This window comes from Hippocampus guttulatus, chromosome 12 (genome assembly GCF_054856545.1).
Source record: "Hippocampus guttulatus isolate MCC_2025c chromosome 12, RoL_Hgut_1.0, whole genome shotgun sequence".
Taxonomy (NCBI): Eukaryota; Metazoa; Chordata; class Actinopteri; order Syngnathiformes; family Syngnathidae; genus Hippocampus; species Hippocampus guttulatus.
Window position 1 is genome coordinate 12,325,979 of NC_141272.1, and position 27,048 is coordinate 12,353,026.

At 42.4% G+C, this 27,048-nt stretch overlaps 1 protein-coding gene and 1 long non-coding RNA gene across 2 annotated transcripts in view; one reads left to right on the top strand and one right to left on the bottom strand.

Moving 5' to 3' along the window:
* Positions 1-991: 991 nt before the first annotated feature.
* LOC147197439 (uncharacterized) overlaps positions 992-27,048 on the bottom strand; it is a 68,081-nt gene continuing 42,024 nt past the window's right edge. Inside the window, exons 3-5 of the long non-coding RNA XR_015102476.1 lie at positions 12,410-12,517; positions 10,397-10,561; positions 992-2,084 (exon numbers count right to left, since the gene is read on the bottom strand). This is a non-coding gene — a long non-coding RNA (uncharacterized LOC147197439). The remainder of the gene's footprint in view (positions 2,085-10,396; positions 10,562-12,409; positions 12,518-27,048) is intronic.
* Positions 6,746-12,789, top strand: p2ry1 (purinergic receptor P2Y1). The gene is made up of 2 exons (XM_086125554.1): positions 6,746-6,948; positions 9,506-12,789. The coding sequence occupies exon 2, from the start codon at positions 9,539-9,541 to the stop codon at positions 10,598-10,600; it is 1,062 nt and encodes a 353-aa protein (XP_085981680.1). The 5' UTR covers positions 6,746-6,948; positions 9,506-9,538; the 3' UTR covers positions 10,601-12,789.

The following is a 27,048-nucleotide window of genomic DNA, read 5'->3' on the forward strand; positions in this document are numbered from 1 at the left end:
CACTAGCAGAGAAACCATCACAATGCATTTAGGTCTGCAGTCAATGGCAGCTCACACTGCATCCGTGCGATGATGCTCCTGTCAGGGATAAGCCCCGAGGATATGACAACTCCATCACAGAGACATTTGCAATGACCTTCCCGTTGCTCCTCAACCAAAACCTTGCTGACATTCACACGTCCATCGAGTGTACCGCACGCAGCAAGAGGCTGCCACCGCAACTTAGGTTGATTGAGCTTATCGACATTTGGTGAAAATTTGCATGTGGGGTGTAAAACATGTTCAAAAGTGGTTGTGGAGTTTCGTCTCTTCAAAGCAGTTGAAGCCCCACGAGTAGCTGACCTGTGTGTGCACGTGTAGGTTTTGGGGTGCCTAATTTAACCGACCTTTCTTTTGTGGTCTGTGGTGTGTGACAGTTTAGTTTTATGGAAGTATCACCAGGTAAGTTTTTGCACAAATAATGCTTTTCTGCACAAATAATAGTGTGGCTCCACAAAACAGGTTGTGTAAGTCTTGATGGAAATACAGTACAGTACATGAATACTGACTAATGTCTGAAAATCAGCTTGGCTCTACAGTAATGTAACAGTTTGAAATTATTTGAATATGCGGTAATAAACACTATTTCAGCTTTCCACTTCACAACTGTTTTTTGTTGTTGTTGTTGTTGTGGCACACTACAAATCCTGACTGTGTATGACCTTTTGTGTGTGTGTGTGCAACTCACTGTTTTCTACCTTTTACCTTACTTATTTCCATGTTAAATATTTTTTTAACAGACACTCAGTTTTTGTACCACTTTAAATTATTTTGTGCCACACCCCTTTTCATAGGAAACATTTGAAAACTCAAACGACAGAAATATAGTGCTAGTTAAAATTTTACTGTGCAAACGACTCTTTTTTTGCGCGTTAGTTTATTCTTACTGAAAAATGTGTGATTTTTGCAATGTATCAAATTCTACGAGAATATTTTTTAATGGATTTATAACAGAATGCACTTACATGTTCGTCATTTTCCTAGAATTTTTTTTGAAAATGTTTATGTACACAATATAAAATTTACATACAAGTGTCAATTCACATACAAAGCTTGTTCTACGGCATGAAAGTAAACAATGGACAAAAAATATAGTCTTTTAAAATTTGGATTTTGCAGCACAACAATCAGGGATGAATTTTCCACATAATATGAAACCACAATTTGCAAAGTCATGAACAACTACAATTTATTAACAATAGTATATTTTGTATTTTTTACAGTCATGAAAAATATTTTAATCAAGAAAACTAAACATAATTTACATTTTTATGCAATCATGAAAAAAAAAAAAAGATCACCATATAATTCTAGTGCTCTCCTTCCTGCTATTTGCTTTTCGCTCTTGAGTTCTCATTTCTTTTAAGAGGAGCCAGATGAGGTGGCTGGGGAATCTGGTTAGGACATCTTCCTGGTGAAGTGTTCTGGGTACAGCTCACCAGGAGGAGGCCCTGAGGATGACAAATACACACTCGAGAGACTGTAGTATAAAGCCCAGCTGGTTGATGGAACACCTTGGGACCACCCCCTCACTCCCCCAACCTCTCGAAAGAGCCAGGTGAAGTGGCTGGGGAGAGGAAAGTCTGGGTTTCCTAGCTTAAGCTATTGCCTCTGCCATCCAACCCTGGAAAAGGAGAATAATAGGATTGCAGGGATACTCATTCTTAACCAAGGTTATGGGAAGTGTAATTGTGTGTGTGTGTGTGTGTGTGTGTGTGCGTGTGTGTGTGTGTGTTGGGGTTATATTATGAACCAGGAGCTTGGCTGAATGACAGCTGATGCATTGCTCCATCAGCAGGTCGAGACACCGGATTTCTGATCATCCATCAAGCTCTCTCTCCATTTATGTGATGTATGTACAAGTCATAAAATAATGGCATCGGGAACATGACGCATTGCAAAGAGAGGGTAACGGAGACAAAGCCCATGGAGAAAAGAACAGGCATTAACTGACCGAATGCACGTGCGCAAAGCGAACGCGCTGATATTCAAGCCAGCTGAGCTCAGCGGGCGTCTGGAATGTGGACTCTCATGGGAAACAGAACCTGGAAGAAGATAGGATGGTAAACGGGGAGCAGATCCATACAATCCAGTCAGCTCGGTGTAGTGCTGGTGTTGTTCGAGTGGAGAGTAAGCGTGCAAATCAGAATTGATGCAATGACAGTAAATGGAAATTCCACTAGACAAACCCATAAGGGGAGCAATGCACAACGCAAAAGTTATGAATAACATTACAACAAATTGGAGTAATACAACACACGTCCAAGTTCATTTCCCTAAAGAAAGAGGAGGATGCTCCAGCCGTGTGAGGTCAGCAGCATCGGACTGTGGCTTTGGATCCCGCCGACGGTAATTAAAATGACACAAGCGGGAAAGTGGGCTTGGTGATGCTGATTGGGGTGTCATTGGAGCCAGTGCAGTGAGAATGTCAAAAAATATAGGTCAGAACCCGCAGGAATTGGATCATGCGCTGCTTTACACTATAGGCCCACAACGGGTGCCTTCTTGTTATTATTATAATGACGCTGAGAAGGTTGCTGGGTGTACTGGTGAGCGTGCTCATTGGTATTACTCAGTGCGGACACGATTTCCATTTCTATTTTCTTCATGTTCTCGACAAGCCAGGTTTGTAAGTAAACAAACAACTGTAGCTCACTAAGAGTGTGTGTGGATGTGAGGCTCTGTTGCTTGTAACTGTAGCTTCTGTGAACACTTGGGTTGACTTGACGTGGCCGAAATTTGCCAAACACAGAATAATTCTGGCCCATTGAATTCCAACAGAGCCAAAACAATGACAAAGGCAAAGACAGGACGCCCTCAGATTGGTAACTGGCCAATCAGAGGAAAGCTGTTTACCGTCACAAATGAAGACGAACATTGAATATTTCTTGTGTGCTAATGAGAAAACGGACCGTTGAAAATCACAGTTATTCTTTTACCATTGTCTGTAAAAGGAGCTCCTTGCTTATTTAAACCCCAAATTATCTTGCAAACCCAATAAAAGGCTATGAAGATTACAAAAAAATTTTTTAATGATTGAAGGCAACCGTTACATCATTACTATAACTCCAAAATTAAAACATGACTTTCTTATTAAAACGTACAAACTCCCGCAGCGCCTGCTCCGTGTTTTAAACCAAATGGTCACAGTCCCATCCTGTGTGATATATTAAAGAGGCATTTTTTTTTTGTTTATTTCATGTTTTACTTTACAAATTTACAATGTTGCTGTTTTTTTTATACAACATAGAAATTTTCCAAGCAATTTTTTGAAACCGGACAATTGTCATCACATACTCTTTACAAAACAGCAAATACGACCCAGTACAAATAACTATTTATATAGCACTTGTCCTGACCACATTGACTTAGGCCGAAAGTGGTCACGAGGCAATTACAAGGAACGCATTGACTAAAATGAAAAATATATTCCAACGGTCACAATCCAGTATTTTAAATGAGCACGCATCAAACAAAAGCCTCCCAAAAAAGCGAATGTTTGAATTTTGAGTCCTATTTTTCGCCAAAATACCAACAATATTTGTACAATCTTCGTGACCATAGTGAGTGTAATGGAATCTTCCAATGATGAGACAAGATAAAGCGTAAGTTTGTTTAATTAAATCTATTCGATACTCGCATGCAACTCCGACCCAAATGTCTTGAACCGACGCATCGCTTAGTTTAATTTAGATTGATAACACGGCCTCGTACTCAGAGAGTCCACTTAGCGACATTAGCGCGGTTTTCCATACAAGAAGCTTTAAGTGGCTTTTCTGTAAATGTCAAGAGACTTGAAATGTATATGAGCAAGGGCAAAAGAGCTCCGCTCACCTTGCCAAGTCATTGCATTCAAATCAATCTTAGCGGCCCATGAGCCAAAGAGCAGTTGGTAGAAACGTTTTTTTAAATGCACTCTCTGACACTGAGCCCTATTTTCATGCAGTCCAACTGTGCGCATGGGTGGGGTTTCCTTGCTTTTAGATATTTTCTTAAATGAGCGCATTCAGAAAGGGATGTTTGCGCCATTGAGGGAGTGAACACAGCCGACTTGCTTCCAGGCCAAAGAAAGCGGCTTGACTCATTCCCTTTAAATTCAGCACAGGAGAGGTGTACTGGAGTCTATGCAAAAGATGGAAAGTACGTTCACAAAGTACGTTCTTAATTCACCGTAAGCAGACATCCACTTGTGGATCGTATAAAGTTGGCTAGGTCTATCACAGACACTTGAACACCGCCTTCCACTCTGAATAGCATAATTGGGCTGCAACCTAGGGGGGTGTTTTAACCCCAAAAATAAAGATGAAAATAACAATAATAATAATAATAATGCCTTCAATTAATTTATTTTGACAATGATTCAGAGGATTGCATGCACACTGTTCTCATATATATGAATGAACTACGATGAAATCCACCATCCATATCAGCGGGCACAGAATCTGTCTGCCTGCACGTCGATCAAATTCGCCACCAGTGCCACAACTTAGACCTGCTATTACATTGTCTAAAGTCTAGTCTACTTTCTGTCACTAAATTGTCAGGTGCAGTGGGGGCATGTAATGGCGAATGCCCTCGGTCCGCCGGAACGCCCAGAAACGTACAACGCGGTCTGGCAAATTCCCAAACACAGTAAATTCGACTTGCCTTGACATGAAAATGAAGATTCAGCCATTTTTACATCGAGTGTGCGTGCACCTTTGTACGAAAATAGAGCCCTTTGTATCTCGCCTTCTGGAGCACTAATATGGAGACAAAACTCCTGTATCTCGCCTCATTTTTTCTTTGATCGGTCATCATCATTTTAGGGATCTCACTGCTTGCAGCAGTGAACAATATGATTTACAGGCAGCGTATTGAATGTTTTAAAAAAATGTGTCCTTGAGTATTTGTTTAGCTTTGCAACAGAGAAAGATTAGCAAAAATGGGGTGATTTGAGGGAGTGGGGGTTGAATGATTTTATTTTATTGGAGGGGGCGGGGGTAGAGAAGACAATGAATTTGTGCCAATTTTAAAAGGGCTAATATCAGCCGGGCCGATTAATTGGTCCGGACCTAGTTTCTAGATAGACATTTCAGGAATAAATGAGATTATTGCTGCGGTCTTTGGCTCTCCTTTGAGATGTTGGGCGTCACAATGTTATTAACTTAACCTTTCGGCTCGCATCCTTGCCTGCTGCCAAGCACCATTTGTTCTCCCTTGCATTGTGCTGTCTAGTCTTGCAGGAGACACACAAGTGACAGTCCTGATGAACTTGTTGCTTTTATTTATAGTCCGCTGCCCCGCTTGGCCTTTCCTAACGACTGCAGAGGATTCTTTTAGACAAGAGAATGATTATAAAGCCACAACCGCTATCACCGCATGCATACAAAACATTGGGTGGGTACCCGCACAATCTGATGAGAACAATCACTAAAGACGTCCCACAAATACTGGCTGTACAAAGATGCTAATCCTCAGTCCTCATTTGAAATAGATGTTCTCGAAAAAAGTAAAAGTTATGTCATTTAAATTGTTCATTTGTTTAAAATAATGTGATTGAATTGAATATTTGCAAAATGACTGGTTCAATCAAAATGGAGCATCATCTTCATTGTCTTTTTTTTTCCTCTGTTCTTTTCTACAGTCATTTAGATATAGAAATGATTCAATTAAAAAGGAAATTAATCATTAAAATTGATCAATTAATATACTTGTCGAATGGTGTTTCAAATTCCAAATGTACTCACATTTAATGAAAACTCACCATTATTATCTTCCGTAATCCGTGTTCCATATTACCTCAGATTTACTTTTTACAAATAAAAATGTATTTAAATTCAAGTAGGGGAAATTAAATAAATGTATTTTAGTGTTTTTCTTTTTTTTTCTCACTTTTGGTTTTGTGTGTGTGTTTCTGTGTGTGAGGGGTTTGTGTGAGTTTTACTTGTGTGTGCACGTTTTTCTGGTCATGAGGGTTTTTTTTTGTGTGCGTGTGTTGTCCATGTGTGGTTTATACATTTTTGGGGGGACCGGCGGGGGTTGGAGAGTGAATTTTTTTTTAGGTGACACTTGGTGTAAAAAGTGATAAAGAATCACTTCATCTCCGACATTACATTCAATGCACAGTAATTCGCTCAGTGGAAGAGTTTAATCCAAAATGAGCATTCTCATCTTTGCCCAGGCACAATTTGACACAGCTCTTCTTATTGGATGTCATGAGATGCCACAGCTGTGCTGTATCCAACAACGTTGTGACACAATGTACTGTACCTCGATATCTTCCAAATCACGTGGCGAATAACCTTTTTCAAATGTTTGTTTTCCGACGTCAAAAAGCACCGCAACACGCATTGTAGGGCCCTTAAAATAATTTGTATGTAGTCGAGATCTGGGTTATAATTGTTATGAGGGATCATCCTATAATCTCTTACGTATTTCACGGGTTAAAGTTCAGTAACAGGAGGAGGAGGTGGAGAAGGCGGTCCGGGAAGCCTGTGAGTGGTTTTTGTGGCTCTTCTGCCCCTCCCTCCTTCTCCCTCTCACTTGCTCTCTCTCTCTCTCGCTCTCTCTCTCTCTCTCTCTCTCGCCCCCCACCCCTCCCCTTGCTCTCTCAGCTCATTCATGCCAGCGCCTGCAGCTGTCTCTTTCTTTCTTTCTGTTGCTCGTCCCTCCACCAGCGCAGTTTTGTTGCTGGCCACCTTCAACTTCCCCCTTACTCATACAACCCCCCCCCCCCTCTCTCCACACGTAACTGACTTTCACACGCAACGCACACACTGCCTCGGTGCGTCAGCCCATGCAAGGTCGAAAGTGCGCAACTTTTCCAAGCGCCTCAGCGGACCGACCAGGGACACCTGACTCAGTCTCGCTCTTTTTTATTATCTCCCGAGTGGGAAAAGGAATGTGGGCTACAAGTGGACCCGCGTGGTGAGTACACTACGCCTGTGTGTGAGTGTGTGCGCGCGTGCGTGCGTGTGTGCGTCTGTGTGTGTGCGCACGTGTGTGTGCGTGTGTTTGTGCATGTTCCGCAAGTGACGTTTGTGCGCAACTACTTCTGCATGTGAATGGGAATACATGCATGTAGCCAACTGTTGCAATGCAATCCATACACAGTCATACTCAGCAAAACAAACAAACTAGATAGATAGATGGATAGATAGATAGATAGATACCATGGTCCACCTCACGGTGCAGAGGTTGTGGATTTAATCGATTCCAGCCCTGGCCTTCCAGTGTAATGTTTGCATGTTCTCCCTGTGCCTGCGTGGTTTCCTCCCGCATTCCAAAAAACACGCACCGTAGGTTAATTGTTGACTCTAAATTTGCCATCGGTGTGATTGTGAGTGCAAATGGTTTGTCTGTCTATGTGTGCCCTGCAATTGGCTGGCAACGAGTTGGGATAAGAATAAAATAAAATATTTGGATCTGACGAGCACCCGATCATCACAAAAAAATGACGGTCGGCCACTCACCCCCACACATTGAGCAATTTAACATAAGGAGTTTTTTGCAATGTGAACTCTTCGAACCTGTAATGCATTCTGAGGCTCCTCAAATAAAATGTTCTACCGTAGCACTTTTTTAAATGCATAACGAGATGGACTGTCAGTCAGAGCACACATAGGTTGCTACAGAAAGAGGATAAAGGTTTGAATAAAGATGGGAAAATGGGGGATGCACTGAAAGGCGGGGCCCGTTCCCATTTATTTGAATATGTTATGGTACTTATGCCGCTTGCGTATATTTTTGTGTTACTATTTCATCCAAAGATACATATGAAATTCTAAGTGTGGTTAAGTGGATATGTCTCGCTCGGTTATAAATTGAAAGTCTCCGTGCATTTTGATCGGCTCTAATTTGCGATATTACCGCAGCATGCAACTGTGATTCAAATTTGGAATTGCCGTAAAACCAGAGGTTGACAGTCAGCCACTGGTGAAACCCTGAAGCAGAATCCCACACAGTGCCCGAGGATCGAGTGAAGTTCCGCCGCATCGCTCAGTGTGCAGAGGTCCTTTGGAAAATAAAGTCGATTTAGTGATGAACACCACCATCTCACGGCAAAAAATAAATAAATCATGGTTCAGATCTCGGCTCGACCCTTTTGGTGTCAAAATGATATACATGTTAGAAATACAGTAATTTAAATTCAAGATTAACAAAACAAGTTAGCATCAGGTGTGAATGCTATTGATAGGTGCGGCTCAACACGTATTTGGCAAAATCTGATAAAAGCAGGCACTGATTTTGACCATACGGATAACAAAGCACTGCTATTCAGTAATCGGTGAGAAAATCGTCCGGTTAACAACTCCGCATACACTTGATGAAGAAGTGACGAGACTGAACACACTTCTTTTAGCTTATCCTGTTCCTGTTGCCTTATAGCGCTGTAGTGTTACATACTATAAATATCGTATTTGCTGCAGCAATCTTTTTGGGGGGGGGGGGGATAAAACGCACCTCCTTGATGAGTAAAATTTATAAGGCAGGCAATTGTTCTCCTCATTGTTGTTGTTTGGCAGCATGTCTCGTACATTGACTGACTTGTTCAATGTGATGTGGTTTTCACAGACCCCCATGGTATTATTTAGACGTGGAAAACTGTTCTCAAACCAAATAGAGCTCATCTGTGGCTACACCTTCCCTTGCGACAAGGGTTGAAAATGTTAACTCATTCAGTACCAGCCAATTCTGGACCAAGTCTGAAAAGACGTTTAAAAACGTCTTTGGGAGTGAACGAGTTCATCAATGAATCCATTTCACTTACGATCGATTGCATGGAATTGATCAATCGTGCTTTGAAGCAATGTAGGGTGGAAAAAAATTGTGCGCTACTTGGCTGCAACCAGCAGAGGTGCTGTTTATTTTGGCTCCATGAGTTTGTGCTCTAAAGAAGCATAACGCGACATCGCCTGTGGGAAATTCAGCTGGATCCAAGAAAACTGGCATGGCGTACGTGGTTCAGAATACTCACGCCCCAAAAAAATCCCAAAACAAAACAAAATCATTGAGGCAATGATCACGAAGAACGTAAAAGCTTGTCTGTTTCTAAACGTCCCTTGGGATTGAGTCTATGGTAGAGGTCACCAACTCCGGTCCTCCAGGCCCCTATCCTGCATGTTTTAGCTCATCAGAAAGTTCTTCAGAAGCTCGATGACGTTTCTGATCATTTGGATCGGGCGTGTTCGGAGAAGGAGGAGGGAGACACCGATTAACATGCAGGATGGGGGCCCTCAAGGACCGGAATTGATGACCCCTGGTCTAGGGGATATGCTGCCATTATTCCTCAAAGTCAGGTGAGAGAGGCTCCAGCTCCCCACAACCCAGAACAGGATAAGCGGCATAGAGTATGAATGGAAATGAATAAAGTGATTTTATCCCCCATCAAGGAAATGCAGTCCAACGTCCCTTCTTCTCACCAGCAACGCAATTTGTCTCTAAAATGTCTGCTTCCTTTAATATTTTCGATCATTTTCTCCAGTCAAAGGTCAAGCCCCTGCCCCTGACGGACACCATGACCTCTGACCTCAACCTGAGCTCCCTGCTGAACGTGAGCGATCTGCACAACCACTCTCGAGGATGCTCGCTCACCAAGACGGGCTTCCAGTTCTACTACCTGCCCACCGTCTACATCATGGTGTTCATCACGGGCCTGGTCGGCAACAGCCTGGCCATCTGGATGTTCGTGTGCCACATGCGGCCGTGGAGCAGCATCTCCGTCTACATGTTCAACCTGGCGCTGGCCGACTTCTGCTACGTGCTCTCGCTGCCCTTCCTCATCTTCTACTACTTCAACAAGACTGACTGGATCTTCGGCGACGTGCTGTGCCGGCTGCAGCGCTTTATCTTCCACGTCAACCTGTATGGCAGCATCCTGTTCCTCACCTGCATCAGCGTGCACCGCTACACGGGCGTGGTGCACCCGCTCAAGTCCCTGGGCCGGCTCAAGAAGAAAAACGCCGTCATCACCAGTGCGCTGGTGTGGGGCGTGGTGGTCCTCGCCATCTCGCCCATTCTCTACTACTCGCGGACGGGCTCCAAGCGCAACGCCACCACCTGCTACGACACCACCACGGAGGATGAGCTGCCCGGTTACTTCATCTACAGCATGACGTTGACCGTCTTTGGCTTCTGCATCCCGTTCATCATCATCTTCTGTTGCTACGGCATGATCGTCAAAGCCTTGATCCGCAACGACATGAACAACGCGCACCTGCGGCAGAAATCCATCCACCTGGTTATCATCGTCCTGGCCGTCTTCGCCGTCTCCTACATGCCTTTCCACGTCATGAAGAACCTGAACATGCGGGCCCGGCTGTACTTCCAGAGCCCGGCTATGTGCGACTTTAACAACCGCGTCTACGCCACCTACCAGGTGACCCGCGGCCTGGCGAGCCTCAACAGCTGCGTGGACCCCATCCTCTACTTCCTGGCCGGCGATACGTTCAGGAGGAAGCTGTCGCGGGCCACCAAGAAACCCTCCAGGAAAGGCGACGACACGCTGCACTCCAAGAGCGAGGAGAAGGCGCTCAACAGTCTGGCGGAGTACCCGGAGAACGGAGAGCAGCAGATGTGAGGCTATCATGTCGGATAACGGACGCGCAACGCGGACCCGGTGAACATTTTTACCCCGTGACAACTGTCATTGTGGATGCCCTCTCGTGCTGTGTTGTTGCGCACCTGCGCAGTCTGATCTGACTTACACTGGCCACAATATTAGGTACACCTCAAAGCAAATTGTGCCTTTAGAGAGATGATAATGCTCCAGTTTGATGTGTTCCGTGATGCTGGTTGACATCCATTCACGATTGTGACGTATGTAAGATAAGAAAACTTTTGTTTGTCTCACAATGGAGACATTTGCAATTTACAGCAGCAAAATTTGGAGGGAAGAAAGTAGAAAAACATGAAGTATTTGCATGCACAAAATCAATTTTAAAAATGAATTGTACACAGTACCGAATGCAATATAAAATTTTAGATATAAGATATAAGGATATATGCAACTGCATATATGCTGCATAAGGTGGCTGTGCTATTTAAAATGGGTGAGTGGGGTAGAGTCCAGGTTTTCAGGTGCGTCTATTCAGTACCCTGACAGCAGTCGGCAGGAATGAGTGGCTCTGCTATACATATATACATATACATATATATTATATATATACTGTATATATATATATATATATATATACTGTATATATATATATGGAGAGAGAGATAGATATACAGATAGATATGTAGCAAATATGGGAAATGTATCAATATGCATTGTATTCATCTGTGTATATGTTAGTCGAACCCTTGTACAACGTTTTCACCCAGATAACGTTCACAAGTCCCGATTTCACGCAATTCATTTGCCATATGCCTTTATAATGTAAGCCTCATTAAAATAAGCAGATTTTTTTCCCCCACAAAATAGTGAAAAGGCCTTTGTTACAGTAAACCGTGGGAAGCTTAACTGCAGCCACAACCTTGCTTTGGAAGAAAATGTACAGCGTGGGATTCCCCACTTAGCAATGCTATTTAGCGACTCGATACGTTGTTGTACTTCCGGAGGCACGGGGCGGGGTCCTGACACAGTTCGAGGCCAACAGATGATCGTAAAAGGCTTCGGGGAGCGGCGCATACTGAACTGGAGTAGGCAGGTTTCATTTGCTGACTGAATATTTTCTTCATACTGTGTACACATTTTTATCGACATGTTTATACTGGATTACATGTTCATGTTTTTACATCTATAAATATTGATCCTGTATTCTACATCGTAGTTAGCGGCCATTTCAACTGTTACAGCGAACTACCCGAATAACGGAGACATTAGTTATGTCCCTTGAGGTACGTTGTAATGAGGTTCGACTACTGTATACTGGTATGTTAACTAGTTGCCGGAGCTCTACAAACAGGAATGAGTGTCAATCAAGAGCATTATCATCCGTACCAAGGCAGCTTTTCTGTGACATCTCTTGAGCTTGTCCCATTGTGCCTAATATTGTGGCCTTTCCCTCATCCCTGTGAGGACTTCGGACCGCTGATGATCTGATACTTTGGGACTAAAAGGTTTCACTCTTGAATTTGCTGAGGAGAAAAAGAGATTCAAAAGATTGGAACCTGCACACTGCAGTCGCCGAGCTTAGGCCCCGTTAATGGCTGTTAAGCAGCTGGGGGGGAGGCTGTAATAAACTTGTGGGAACTTTATCGTACTTACTGGACACCAAATTAGGTACACCTAATGCCTGTCAATCCAGGAGCTGCACTGCACTTTGTCATTCCGAGATATCGGTGCATTTATGATATAGCTCTTGTATTGGATCTCCTCAGATTGTGTTCCTAATGATGTGTCCAGTGAATACACTCACTGACAAGGAGTTTGAAATGCACTTACCAGGCAGGGAGGGGGGGTTGGGTCTTCTCCTCCTCCCTGCGGTGGACCGCTTTGGCAGCTTGACAGCTTTGAGGTTGAAACAGCTGTGTGGTCACCATCTTTGTTCACCTCCACAGACAACAACAACAGAACAAGATAAATGCCAACAGTATTGTATGTGTGTGTGTGTGTGTGTGTGTGTGTGTGTGTGTGTGTGTGTGTGTGTGTGTGTGTGTGTGTGTGTGTGTGTGTATGTGTGTGTGTATTGGACACCGTATTGAATGTTCTCACTGTTTGGATGTTGTGTCACGTGTGGGCGTTCAGTCTCGTAGCAAATACTGTCACTTAAACTTGACTAACTGTTGATTGCAACATGAAAAATAAACGTGTTTTAAAAGAGAGCCACTTGGAGATACCTCGACACTGCACTGGCCATCAACCCCTAATTGGAACATGGCTCAATATTTGGTTGTAGTCCATCCAAAAGGTGTTTGATGGGCTTCTAGCCCCTTTCATATTGCACGTAACTACTTTGCACGATGCTTTTCCATTTGTCGTACCGTATTTTCCGCACTAAAAGGCGCACCTAAAAGCCTTCCATTTTCTTAAAAGCTCACAGCGCGCCTTAAAATTCGATGCGCCTTGTGTATGGTCATTACGGAAATATTTCGACCCCAAAATGGCTCCTTGCTCGAGACATGCTGACAAAGCTAAAGGCGATCGGGTTACGCAGTTGAACACGGAAATAGAGCAGCGGCAAGAGAGTTCAACGTTAACGAGTCAATGTTATAACTTGCTGTTGGTTAAGTGAACTGTGTCGCTGCTTTATTAAATACGTTTTACTGACATGTGATCGTTCTGTTCGCGTTTCCTTGAGTGTAGCTCCATCTAGTGGATGCATTGTAGATTGCGTCTTATAATGGTGCGCACAATGTATAAAAAAAATTACAAAATAGGCCATTCATTGAAGGTGCGCCTCATAATCCAGTGAGCCTTTTAGTGTGGAAAATACGGTAGTAAATTGGTGACCCATAGGTTGCTGAATCATCTCTGTGTTTGTGGCTAGATGGCAAGTAGGGGCAACTGTGCCTTTAGAGGTAGACACTGCAGTTTTGTACACTGCAATCTCCACTTGGCTGCACTTTGGGGTAAAAAAAAAAAAAGAAAAGAAACTTTCAAAAGTTATCATGCTCGATCTCCTCAATTGCTGTCGTTTGTTATTGTGTCTCGGCGCTAACTGCTAGCATACCGCGGCATTATACTCCTTAGTCTCTACATGGCTGCAGTGCTCCTTTCGCTTGCTGTGGTCTTGAATAATTGTTTCCTCATTAGCCTTCCTTTTAACAACAAGTAAATAGAGGAGACTCTCGTTATCCTCCAATGTTTTGTCAGCGAGCTCCACAAGCTCCATTTGCTGCCGCCCGGAACCTGTCAGATATAGCGGGCGATAGGGACCGGCACCGGCTTAAAAAATTGCTCATAAAAACTGAATATGAGTTTGTCATGAAAAACAGAGTGGAAATGCTCCTAATCCTATAATACATCTACTAGATCTAATGTTGGTTGTTGTCATAAAGATGAATTGTTGTAAATAAAGTACATTAGAAAAGGATTTTCCCCCCCAAAAAAAGAGCAAATCAAATCGCAATCGCAATTTTGAGGAAAATAAAATCACAATCGGAAGCCTGCAACTGTCCATAATTTCTTGCTCAGGTGAGAATTAAGATTGAGGTGGAAGTAAGGAGTGTAGTCTGACTTCTGACTGTCTAATTTATTGGTTAAACAGAAGCCTCTGACTTTTTGTCACGTATAATGTCTGGTGCCACTTTATCAGTGTCTGTATCAATAATTTGAAAAAAAGTCATCGATGTCAAGGACCCTTTGTGAGCCCCCTCCTCTCCCTGTTTGTCCTCCTCGTCCTGCCGCCTTGTTGACTTTCTCTTTCAACGTCGCCAAGAGGATGGAACAGAACGAGGGGAGGAATAAAAGAGTAGCACTTCTTTCCTTGAGATTATCCGAAGACATCTTTTGTGTTTGTCGCAATGGGAGTGGGGGCAGTGTCGGCCAATAACCTGGGGCGGTGAGGGGAGGGGGTGTCGGGGGCGGGGTGGGACACACATCGCTTTTGGGCACCAATCTCCCTGCTTGCCGTGTGAATAAAAACAACCTTTCGTTCTCCTTCTCGCTTGGTGTGCTTGAAGGTGATAAAGACCTTTTTCCTCACTGTTTTGTTGCTTCTTTTCTCCAAACAAAAGTTAAGCGTTGACATCCGCCTTTAAATCCCAGAGATTTATGTCTGTGCTTGTGTATGCCCGTTGATTAATGATCGGAAGGTACCCACGTAGCAAATGTGGAATTGAAAACCAGAGTTGAGTGTAACACTGAGGAAACAGAGTAAGGTTGCGTACAGTGGGGGACACTTGACACTGCGTTTGTGTTTCGGTCGGAAACAAACACATCCATCACTGGGATGCCACCTGTCAAGCAGAAAAACTACAAACGAAGGACTTGTGTCCGGGTGGTGTGCTCATTAGCATGCCAACTGCAGCTTCATTCCTAAAGCCTTAGACAAGGAAGAGTAGCTGAATGAAGATTGTTGTGTGTAGTGCTCAATCCTCTCGGGGGAGGGGGGGGGGCCTTCGGATGCTTCTGCACAGATGACTGCTGCTTTAGTTACATTCGTTGTGAACGTGAATGGTTGTTTAGAGGAAGACTATTGTTTGATAAGTGTTTCTTGGCGTTCTAATAAATTCTAATAAAATAAGGGCGAAAACATTCTTATGGCGGCCCGGTGGTCCTGTGGTTAGCGCGTTGACCGCACAGTGCAGAGGAAGTTCAATTCCAGCTGTGGCCTCCCTGTGTGGAGTTTGCATGTTCTCCCCGGGCCTGCGTGGGTTTTCTCCGGGTACTCCAGTTTCCTCCCACATTCCAAAAACATGCATGGCAGGCTGATTGAACACTCCAGGTTGTCCCTAGGGGTGAGTGTGAGCGTGGATGGTTGTTCGTCTCTGTGTGCCCTGCGATTGGCTGGAAACCGGTTCAGGGTGTCCCCCGCCTACTGCCCGAAGACAGCAGGGATGGGCTCCAGCACCCCCCGCGACCCTTGTGAGGATAAAGCGGGTCGCAAAATGGATGGATGGATATTCTTAAGTCGCACAAAACTTTGATTTGATACTATGAGATCTCAGTTCACAAGCGCTGGGTATGTGACTTTTATTTTTCCTTGCCTTTTTGTGATACACATTTCCCCCAAAAATAAATGATTGTAAGTAACTCCAACGTTGTTACACATTGCCCATGCTTGCAGGTTATATGGGCAGCAAATGTTATTCATGCCTGGCTTTATGCAGTACTGGATATCATGCTGGGTACAGATTTCCGATAAAAAAAAATAATAATCATCATCATTTATGGTCCGGATGAAGTGCATTTCCATTTACCTCAATGTAGAAAGATGACTTGAGCTCCAAATGTTTTGCGACTTCATCACAGAACAAATTTAACTTGTATATCGAGGTGCCACTGTATTTGTAAGCAAATGTAAGGTTGATAGGTCGGTAGGTCATGATACAAGTATTCTTTTGCTGGTCTCACAGTGGTTAACTCGTTTTATACAGTTACAATTCGAATATGTTACTGAAGAGATAGCAACATTTGAACGTTGGAAGTGATTTCACCAATTTCCAATGTGAACTTTTTTTGCGGGCGTTTTTGGTAGGATTGAGTCCTCTGTTCATGACAGTTTTGTGATAATACTGCATGTGTATCGATGCACCCCAGGTCCTGTTGTGATTGCTGTAACCGTGACAACTGGGTGGCAACGTTTGCCCTGACAGATGCTTTTTGTGAGCGGGCCAAAGCGAGGAAATGCTACTGTGGGAACCTTACAAAAAAACATCCTGCATTTCCTGCGGTGGAAGCCACAACTCCCGGTTACACAGTGGCATTTACGCACTCCACCACACAGCACGCCAACAATGAGTTCCCATGTAAATGACAATTGCGGGCTGTTTTGGGACATTTCTTTTTAGGAAGTATTTACTGTCGAAAAGATTTGCCAGCTTGGCATATCTCACACCTCACTGACAGTCAATGAACCAAACAGCCAATGACTCAGACTGTGTGAGTCATTGACTGTGGTGTGTGTCCATAAATGTGACTCTTAACATTTTTTAAAAAACGGTACCTTGTCCTTTACTTTGAACAATGTTCTATTTTTCATTGCTTTCTCTTGTTGCGTAGGATAATAATGATCCAATAAAACTGTGACATGACACGATATAATGTGATTCCATACAGTAGGAGGCCATATTCACCGCTAGGCCGTTTTCAAAACAAAACTCACTCTAAATTGCTTGCCATTTTAGACCACTTCAACCAAAGGCTCAGAATATTTTGTTCTGCGACACTATAAGCGCCAAACCTACCAAAAGAAAGTGTAGATTCTCTTATTTCATCAGGGGAAAAAAAAGCAACAGTTTTTTTTTCATTCAAGTCCGCAGTAGGAAAGCAAAAATCAGAAGAAACGTGCAGAAAGCAACGTTTGCAATTGTGAAGAGTTAAGAGAGTTGTGTCATCGTGCTTCATAGATTTGATTTGATTTGATTTGAATGAATGAGCCATCGATCGGCAGTATGCAAAATGGCAGTGGCCATCGGTGACAATTGATCACGCTGATTGGGTGCAAGCGAGCAAAGCAGTGCATGGGATAGAAGTGACGCAAGCAAAAAAAAAAAAAAAAAAAAAAAAAAAAGAGCAGGAACTCGTACATTAAAACTCATTCATACCCAAAGACGTTTTTAAACGTCTTTTCAGACTTGGTCTAGAATTGGCCTAGTACTGAATGTGTTAAGCTAACCAAAATTTGAGGGGGAGGTTTTTCAAAATTATGTTGTTTTTTTGGGGGGGGGGGGGACTATTTTACCATCATTCAAAGACAACAGGTCACAATGAAAAGAAATAGCAACTAGCCCCAGTTTAAAAAATAAATCAATAAAAAGCACTTTTGGACACGAGTATTCTAAAAAAAAAAGCAATCCATCCATCACGTTGCCATTCAATGTGAGCACCTACTGTATGTTGTCACATTGTCCACAATAAGGGTGCCAGGATGATGAACAACATATGGCTGCACCACCAGAGCGATGCTATCGGGGGACCACCAGAGGCAGTTACTTTCCACAGCGTCAGCCCAGTGAGTATGCAGAATGTCCTTGGGGCCCTGTGCTGAGAGCTCGCTTTTGACTTCAACACTTCCATCATGTTGACAGCAGTTTGAGTACAAACAGGGGCATGGGATCGTGGGGCAGGGGGCAGGGGGGGGCGAACAGTCCTGCATGGACTCGGGAACGTTGCCGGGCAACAAGCTGCAAATGAGGTAAGGTAATATTTTTAACGTTGTCATTATGCAGCTGATCGATCTGCATTCTTCCATATGGCAATGCCACGGCTAAGACGCCATCTTGACTTCCCACTGATGTCCTGCCGCACTGTAGTGCCGCTATGCATCACCTTGAAAGGTCAGAGCGTTGTCATCCATTCACACAGCAGTTTCTAGCTACACCGGTAGGTTGGCAGAAGCTCAGTCAAGAAAGGACGAAAAATAAAGTTGCAGATTTTAAGACGAAATTACATATTTTTGGGGTGTGGTTCATTTGCTTCCAAGTACTGACTTAATGTAGACCAGACCCCTACCAGCTCAGCGTGTGACACATCCAGTGCTTGAATCTTTCCCTTTTGTATTTATGATGTGTACGCATATATAATACAAGAAAAATGGAACTTAAATGTTCCCCTGGAGGTACAGCTGGAAGATGGCTTTATGATCAAGTGAACAGCTGACCGCCTACGGCAAACAGACTGATGTGACAGTTGAGCGGGTGTTGATGCGAGACGTGCTAGCCGACCCGCCTGTCTCATAAGCGCGGTAAGGTACGACTTGTACTTTTGTGGACAGCAGGGGTTAAGTACAAAAAAAAATGTGGAGGAGGGAGGATTTGAGGAGGAGGGGAGCTATGAGATAAGGAAGGTGTGAGTCAAGAAGCCGAGAGCCAACGTGAAAGCAAATATGCTGTTGGTTTAGCGAGGGGTGATAGAGGGGAGAGGAAACATAAGATGAACGTCATATCAACTTATATAGACCCGCTGTACACTTTATTTGGTACATCTGCACCACTTCATGGGAGGACCTTTTCACATCTAAAAACAACAAAGCTAATTGTTCTTTTTTTTTTTAAGATATGCTAATGCTGCTATACATTAAAATGCAGGGTTTTTTTTTTATACTTTAGGATACGATGCTGTGCAGTACAGTAAGATGCGAAACAATACAATACGGTGAGATACCATACCAGACAAGACAATATGGCACATTGTGCGATATTGTACCTTGCATTACAATATGAGATAAGACCTTCAATATATAATATGGTGTAATATGGTGTGGTACAATGAGAAATGATAAGATGTGATACAGAACAATACCATACAATAACATGCTATACGATACAACAGTGGCCCCAAACCTTTTTTTGTGTCATGGACCGGTTGAGACCAGTACTCTACATGCTGTTCGCGCACTGCCAACCATTTTTTTTCATTGCTTTTAAATTGCCAGTTTTAAAGCACTGGTACTGACTACAAAGATCAATATAGAGTCATTAATCATGTCAATAACCTTGATTTTTTTTCATTAATTTCATAAAGTATTATTCTATTTTTCAACAAATGTGGAATAAAATAAAATAACACAATCAACTACAAAGAAATGGACGAGTCGGAAATCAAAAATACACCTGATCATGTAAACATAATAATTTTTAAGTTAGGATTCTAAATACGGCGTTGGCATCACTGCTATACTTGCAAACGCGACTGATCAACCGATGACACGATTGATTGCTGCTTTCATCCGGTGGCTGCCGGCTTGTTATTGCGTGATGGCTCAAGGAGCAGCTGGTACACTCCAAAACAACGGGTTGGAGTGCTCAAACAGACTGCGTGAAACCATTTCAAGGTTTGAAAACAAATAGCAGAATATAAAGTGGACTGCGGATAGATACGGGAACAGGGATTATGATCCCGTGTTCCTGTTACGAGGTGAACAGCAGCATTTTGAACCAACTGGCTGACTCTAAAGTTAAGTGCAGAACACTACAATGCGGTACGATACCATACAATACAGTACCATGCCATACAATACAATCGAATTAAAATATGGAAATCCGAGAGCGGCGTGGAGTACAAAATCAAAGTGTTTTTACTCGATGGATTTTTTTTTTTTTTTTTACATCTCTTGATACTCGAGCGCGGGTAGTAGCTTGTGTACACTACAATCTGTGCGGCCAGCTGTGTGTTGTGTATACACAGAAAATGGAGCGACACACTCAGAGAACATTCGGTTCCAATTCCAATGCAAGAGACGAATAAAAAAATACAAGTGGGTGCACACATCATGATTTTTTGTTTTCAGGAGAAACACAAATTTCTTTGGAGGATTAGTACAATGAAACATCTACTGGTACTTGTCCTTGAGGCACAATGGTGACTTTGTTCCACTGTGCGCTTTAATGAGTCAGCCATTCATCCACCGCAATCACTTTCCCTATATAACCCATTCAACTTTCATTGCACTGATGAAAACTTTCTGTTTATGTTTACCCACTCTCTCCACAGCATGGAGGCTGTTTGGTGAATATTTAATAAGCATGCTCAAACATTGATAATGGAGGCCAACGTTAACCACAATAATTTCTTGAATCTGTGCCAAACAGCCACAAGCCAGCATTGTCTGCTAATTGTCTTGCAACAACACTAATACATTTAACAGTATGTCACCTGTTCCAAGACCCTGGATCAAATAACTTTTTTATTAATTCAGCAATTTGGAACAAAAAACATTGGTCTAGCACCTATTAAGAAATTGTAAATGCACATTACTGAGTAAAAAAAAAAATCTTCAAATATATATGGGAATTTCTCCATTGTGAGACAAATAAAGGTTTTTCTTATCATATATATATATATTTTTTTTCCCCCCCGATTCAGAAAATTTTATTTATCCCCATGGGGCAATTAGAGTTGTGCAATATGTATATATATATCAACTCAACTCAACTGTATTTATCGAGCACTTTCAAACAGCCATCGCTGCACACAAAGTGCTGTACATGGAGCAACTAACATATACAACAGTAAAGCAACACATCAGTAACAAAGACGGTAGAAAGCACCGAACAGCAAAACCAAGAACAAATCTGAGTCATGCTGAGTCAAATGCCAAAGAATACAAGTGAGTTTTGAGGCGGGTTTTAAAGATGGGCATATATATATATATATATATATATATATATATATATATATATATATACAGAGAGACAGAGAGAGCGAGAGAGGCGGGGGGAATAAAGAGAAAGAGATAGATAGATAGATCTAATTGTTCAGAAGTGTGGAGACTTTGGCTAATTCTACTGATAGCGTGGATCTTGTCAGTAAAAAGCCATCAATAAATCACATGACATTAAAAGCCGCGTGGTTCAACGCAAGTAGCAAGTTATAGTACAAATCTGTGCGTCCCTGTCTTTTTTAATATTTATTTTTCTTTTGCAGTACTTTATAGATCATCCTCCAACCTATCATCTGATGTTAGGAAAATAACTAGTAGAGACAATTTGTAAAGAGATAGCATTTTAGCTAGTAGCTAGGGTTCACCATTCGATCTTCTAGCTAGCTACTCAATTTTTCATTTATGATTAAGAGTAGAATTTTAGCTAAACACAATAGTAATATCCAGTGTCGAGGTTTAAGAATGACACATTAAACGTTATTGGTGCACACTGAGGATAATCACCACATGTAACCAGCATGTCATCAACATTTTTGATCTGAAGAAACGCTGCTGTCTCTCTGCATTATCGCCACCACTTTCCTGCTATGACCTACGAGTATGAATGATCTACCCAAACTATCTATCCAGCCGCTCTGTGTGTTTTCGCAAGTATATTCATGTATCATGACATCTTGCATGCTTAGCAGCTGACTCGCCACTGTTGTTTTTCTTATCGCCTGCTGTTCCTGTTTATTTTGGTGTGTTTGAAGCTGGCGATCTCCCAAGGCAGATCTTAGCAAAGCAGAAAAATGAGAACATGTTCACGTTTTGCTATCTCCTTGGACTTTAATCGTTTTAATGCATCATTCCCTCTGTGAACAGGCATTCATAACATATCTGTATACAGATTTGTATTAAATGAGACATTTTATCCTTTTTTTTCCCCCCCATACAATCAGAGTTTGGACCACACGTGAAGTGCTTCTCGGAACATTCACGGGTGATGCGCGAACAGATTTCATATTTTTTCAGACAACTGTGGTTGCACTCTAAATTGTACCAATACTGGGATGTTTGGAGGATTCAGTCTCCCAACCCGAGACGTTTCCTGCGAATTTAAATGTCTGTAATTTCTTAATTTTTATGTATTTGTTGTCACTCTGTGGACATTTACTTGAGTGTCGCTGTGTGTGAAAGACAAGCCAGTTGTTTTGGATTCCCGGCTAAACTTAGCTGTTGCTCCTTGACGATAGCAAAGCACTTTTTTTTCCCAGCCTACGGACCTGTTTCATCTTACCCAGTGCACATCAAGTCACCAATCAAGGATACATCGATCGGGTGCATGTGTGCGTGGGCGAGGTAGCTGCTAGCCATTCTTCAAGGTCAAGTCAACACCGATCTTTGAACAATTACAACAACAGTGGTTCAACCGCCTCAGAAAGAGACTGTTCAAGAAAAATAACTATTTCCTGAAATTCACACACAGCACACCCCTGGTGCCAATTGAAGTGCGGAGCGGTGACGTCAAACGCTACATGTGCTGGACAACTCCTCTGTTCCGTCGTCATTGCTACAGCAACCTGTCAGATGGGTCAGTTATGTGGCCCAGTCTAAACGGGGCCCAAATTCCGTTTGGAGACTTGCGAAAAACAGTGTGGACAGTCAACCCATGCTTGAATCTACAATATTGGTTAGTGAGTGAGTGAGTGAGTGAGTGAGTGAGTTAGACAGAGTCGTGCTATCTTAACCACGTTTCCCTCATACCCTTTGTCGTTGGAAGAAGTTCTAGATCAGGGGTCACCAACCTTTTTGAGAGTGAGAGCTACTTCATGTGTCCTGATTGTGTGAAGGGCTACCAAATTGATACACGCCTGAAATAACATTTATACAAATTACATTTAATAATATTAGAATGTGTTATTTTTAATACTTAATGATTTTAATGTTCAGGCTCTGATCATCTAAAAGATGTCTCACAATATTGCCCGTGTTTCCATTTTTAAATTATAATTTCCACTAGCAAATCACAATCCTAGCACTGGTGGGCTATTGGTGTGGTCCTCACGGGCTACCTGGTGCCCGTGTGCACCACGTTGGTGACACCTGTTCTAGATGAAAGAGGAGAGAATCAAAGTATCTTGCCAGTCATCATAAAACTCTACAAGAAGAAATCTGACCTATCTACTATTCTGATGAGTCCTAAAGTCAGGTTTTACATAAATGAACACAAATTAACACAAGCAAAAACACTCCTGAATCATGACCAAAAACTGTCACAGGCAACAAATCAATCATAGATAGATATTCCAGAATTGGAGGACAATTTGGCTTCAAAATTCTTGAAAAATAATCGTTCACTTTTCTAGGCAATAAAGACACAAATGGCATTTTATGCTGTACTCTGGGTTTATTTGGTATTTTAAAAACTATTTTAAAGCATTCTTTTCTGTGTTTTTTATTTACTTTATTTATTTTTAGATTTGGTCTCAGGACAAGTAAATGTATGTGGATCATTTAAAATTTGATGGTTGGGCTATAAAATGTCCTCCAATTCTGAAATGCCCCTTAGATAGAGAGAACTTCATCAACAACAAAAAAAAAAAGAAATCGTCGCTCCAAGGACATTACACCCCTGAGCTCTGACCCCTTCACTGTAGTGCACTGTATGCCTTCTTAATGTGGGCCACATAACGTATGAAAGCTGCTATTGTGGACCCACTGAAAGATGCTGTGTCTTCTTACTATCTATCTAGCTACTGTGCTCTCCGACAATATGAATTCTCACACACATTCCAACATCTGAGCGCACATCCAAGGTTGAAAGGTACTCTGCTGCCCCCTGCTGGACACAACTTTGCTTTTGCATAATTCTCGAATGCTGCTCCCCAGACTGTTCGCGTTCTCGCATCCTCGGTTCTATCACCAAAGACCTCAAGGTTAATCAATACATTGCAACACCATATTTGTTCCATTAGTCATCCGTCCATCAATTTTCCAGAGCATTTGCCCTTCTTCGGTGAGCTGCTGCCAATCACAGATCAAGTGGCACGGTACACCCTGGACTTGTCACAATTAGTTAGTTACTTAGTTAGTTAGTTTTGGGCAATGTAAATACAAAATAGGGCAAAATATTTTTAATATGCTCACATTCTGACCATAATTTCAGATTTATAACCGCAAAGCCATGTCACAAGATGCTACTGGAGGGGGGGAATATTTTTTTTCTTCGCATTTACACTATACCTCTACAGCAGGGGTGTCAAACTAATTCTTGTCGCGGGCCACTTTGGAGTTACGTCTTCCCTCGGAGGGCCATCAAGACAGTGAAACCGAATAAATGTTTGAATCATCACATCGTATTATGACTTGTACACATAAAAATGATGGCTCACTCGTTTTGAAATCAGTTAAGCATTTGTTCAATTGTTGCTCAAGTGAATATAAACAGGGTAACAAAATTCTTGCAAAACGTCACCGTTATTTACGACGTATGACAATTTGAGATTTCGGTGCAGATTTAAGCAAGGATCATGGAAGTTGACACAGATGATTTGCTTTCACGGGCCACACAAAATGGCGTGGCGGGCTGGATTTGGCTCCCGGGCCTTGACTTTGACACGTTCTCTACAGGAATGAAAAATGGCTGCCTGAATAATTCATGAATCAAAGACACACACAAGCAATGCCTGCCAGCTGAGGGCAAACAATCTAAAATTGAGTAATTAATTCAGGATTTGGACGGCTATAAACACCACATAATAACATCCAACGCGCGCGTGCGCGCACACACACACACACACACACACATCCATTGAAATCTCAGAGTCTAGAACACATTGTTTGAAAGGCCTCTCTCAACTGGCAGGACAAGCGAATAATCCCCTTAATTAATTAGCTCGATTGTTTCAGACATTTTAATTAGTCTAAAGTCTCTCTCACAGGGATGAGCGTGAAGACTAAAAGAAAACGTCTGGTGTATCTTTTATGTATCTTCTTGTGTTCTTCTGAAGCAGTTCACCTTTTACGGGATCACGTGGGGTCAGTGTACCGGTACTTGAATTTTCAATTACAACATATGCTGGAGGTGATAGGAGATATAAATGGACGCGAGCCAGGGGTATAAAAAAGGTGGATCTTGGTGGATTTTCGATGCTGATTTATGGCTGTGAAAAAAAGTTTTTAATTAAAGAACTTTTGCTTGTTTGTGTTTTCTGATTTTTTTTTTAATGCATTGGACTGTACTTTTTTCATGACAGCCACTCTTGTTGTTTGTTTGTGTGTTGTTGGCCTATGAAATGAAACGTTAAGTTTGAGGCCCATCTGGCTAAATTGTATGGTCCATTACTATATAAAGAGCATATTAGGCAGGACTTGTGGAAGAAAGTTCAAGTCAGGCAGACTTGTTACACGAGGGGCTTGGCCTATATGTTTGGCCACTTAAGCTGTTAAACTGGATTTAAACCAAACAAATCATTGTAAAAAAATGTTCATTCCATCCTTTTTTTTTTTTTTTAAACACACTTTGTCCTCATTTAGGGTCAAACTGAGCGGCAGCCTTGTTGGGTTTTGAACCCTTTAAATTTGCTGCATAACAACATATATTCTAATGAAACTCTGTGATTCAAATGACTTTTTTACACCCCTTTATGAGAAATTTCAAGTAAAAAAAAAAAACGGATTATTTCTGTCATGGTCAAACAAGGTCCGTCTCCATGACACAATTCTTTCATCTCTTTGCTTTGTTAAACATTTGGCACAATGGTGCGACAACGCCGCGACCCGATCAGACGGCTGAGTCTATCTAATTATCGGAGTGGCGTGAAAATACGCGCCACTTCCACCTGATAGGGGCACGCGATCATGACCAATCCACATCACAGAGGTCTGATTAGTCAGTCAAAATGTTTGACCCAGCGTGCATGTCAATAACAACAGTTGTGCTTGTGCGTGGGAGTTGTATGGAAATGCGTGAAACATCTTGGCGCCTTGGTGACTCACACTCATGATTCAGGCTGATGTGTGTGTTTGAGTTTGTATGTGTGCGTGTGTGCTCTGTTGTTGATTAGTGGACAAATTAAAACACTATTGATCCAGCGGCCTTCTCCGGAGGTGACTAAGTTATGGCGGCTGGGCTTTACATCACTATTGATGGGAAACGTGTGGCTGTTTCGCAACCGACTTTACCCAACGTGAACATGCGACGACGTCACGCTTGACAGTCAATTGCGAAATAATAAATAACTAAATAACCTTCCATGCGACGGCCCGATCTTGATATTGATCTGACAGTGCATATTGCCCAATTCAATGAGCAGAAGAAATTAAGACAACTGCCGTGTTGCATTATTCCAAAACGTTTTTTTAGACGACAACAAAGCCTGCTGTGTCACACACTGCGGTCACGAGAGTGATAATGGTCACGTGACTCGAATGGAATTTTTCTCCACACTGTTTTGATGTTATTTTGTGTCTTTACGGTGAAAAGGCCACCATGTATGGCATACGGTTGTCAAGTCAAGTCAACTGTATTTATAGAGCACTTTCAAACAGACATCGCTGCATACAAAGTGCTGTACATGGAGCAATTTAACATGCACAATAAACAGTAAAACAAATCGGTAATAAAGGCGGTAGAAAGCACCAAACAGTAAAACCAAGAACAAATCTAAGTCATGCTGAGTTGAATGCCAAAGAATACAAGTGAGTTTTGAGGAGGGTTTTGAAGATGGGCAGCGAGGAGGCTTGCTGAATGTTCAGTGGGAGGTCATTCCAGAGAGAGGGACCAGCAACAGAAAGACTTGATCCCCTATGAGCCTGAGTTTAGTTCTTGGTACTTCTAATAATGTCTGGTCCACAGACCTGAGGCGCCGGGCAGGTGTGTAGGGGCGGATGAGCTCAGAGAGGTAAGGTGGCGCGAGATTATTCAGAGATTTGAAAACAAATAAGAGGATCTTGAAAATAACCCTAAAATGAATGGGGAGCCAGTGAAGGGATGCCAGAGTAGGAGTTATGTGCTCCCTCTTACGAGTTCCAGTCAAGAGGCGAGCAGCGGCATTCTGGACCAGCTGAAGGCGCTTAATGGAGGACTGGCGGACTCCAAAGTAAAGGGCATTGCAGTAATCGAGCCGGGATGTGACAAAGGCATGAATTACTGTCTCAAAGTGTTCATGTGAGAGGAGAGGTTTTATTTTGGCCAGCTGTCTAAGGTGAAAGAAGCTGGATTTGACAACGGCACCAATTTGCCGATCAAGTTTGAAATCACTGTCCAGTTTAAGGCCCAAGTTTGTACCAATAAGTCTCTGAGAAGTAAATTTTCTCTAATAAGGTATATCTG

Excerpts from the sequence above, each read along its gene's own strand:
- p2ry1 (XM_086125554.1), top strand. The coding sequence starts at position 9,539 with ATGACCTCTGACCTCAACCTGAGCTCCCTGCTGAACGTGAGCGATCTG.